We start from the raw sequence: 593 nt of genomic DNA, 5'->3' as shown, positions 1-593 counted from the left end.
CGGGGTACAACGGTCCGAGGTGTCAGCAAACCGCGAGAAGTTTTCGCGGGAACGGATGGGCGTGGTATCCGGCTCTTGAAATGTGCGACAACAGCCATTTGAGCTTCGAATTCATCACGAAGAAGCCCGACGGATTGTTACTGTACAATGGCCCCATAGTTCCTCCCGAAGCTGACGAGATTATGGTCTCCGGTGAGCAAGATGAGATAAGTTATACGTTGGTATATCGTTGGGCGGGCTGAAAACAAAATTAGAAAGTATTTTCACCGTTCACAGACTTTATATCCGTCGAGCTGGAACGTGGGATACCGCGGCTATTGATAGACTTCGGTTCCGGCACGTTGGAATTGAAAGTGAAACCGAAGAGGACATTGGACGACGGGGAATGGCACAGGCTGGACATATTTTGGAACACGGAGGTTTGGAGACAGAGTTTCGAAATTAAAAATTAACAATTTTTAAAGATCTCGAAATTGAAATTTGTCGTTTCATTTTCGTGGGAACAGACGGTGAAATTAATCATCGACTACTGCAAGTCGGCGGACATCTCGGAGCCGGAGGACGGCACGCCGCCAGAGTTCAACGACACCAGC

At 48.4% G+C, this 593-nt stretch overlaps 1 protein-coding gene and 1 long non-coding RNA gene across 2 annotated transcripts in view; one reads left to right on the top strand and one right to left on the bottom strand.

Annotated features, from left to right (window-relative positions):
- Positions 1–593, bottom strand: part of LOC116184947 — a 20,422-nt gene that overhangs the window by 10,182 nt on the left and 9,647 nt on the right. The window lies entirely within an intron of this gene.
- The window catches only part of LOC102676175 (neural-cadherin-like), a 75,569-nt gene that overhangs the window by 71,821 nt on the left and 3,155 nt on the right, over positions 1–593 (top strand). Inside the window, 3 exon segments of the mRNA XM_031508205.1 lie at positions 1–192; positions 277–419; positions 507–593. The exon segment at positions 1–192 is cut by the window's left edge and continues 83 nt beyond it; the exon segment at positions 507–593 is cut by the window's right edge and continues 24 nt beyond it. Coding sequence (XP_031364065.1) covers positions 1–192; positions 277–419; positions 507–593 — 422 coding nt within the window.

This window comes from Apis dorsata, unplaced genomic scaffold, assembly GCF_000469605.1.
Source record: "Apis dorsata unplaced genomic scaffold, Apis dorsata 1.3 scaffold_77, whole genome shotgun sequence".
In the NCBI taxonomy this organism is placed as follows: Eukaryota; Metazoa; Arthropoda; class Insecta; order Hymenoptera; family Apidae; genus Apis; species Apis dorsata.
This window is presented reverse-complemented; position numbering and strand designations above follow the sequence as displayed.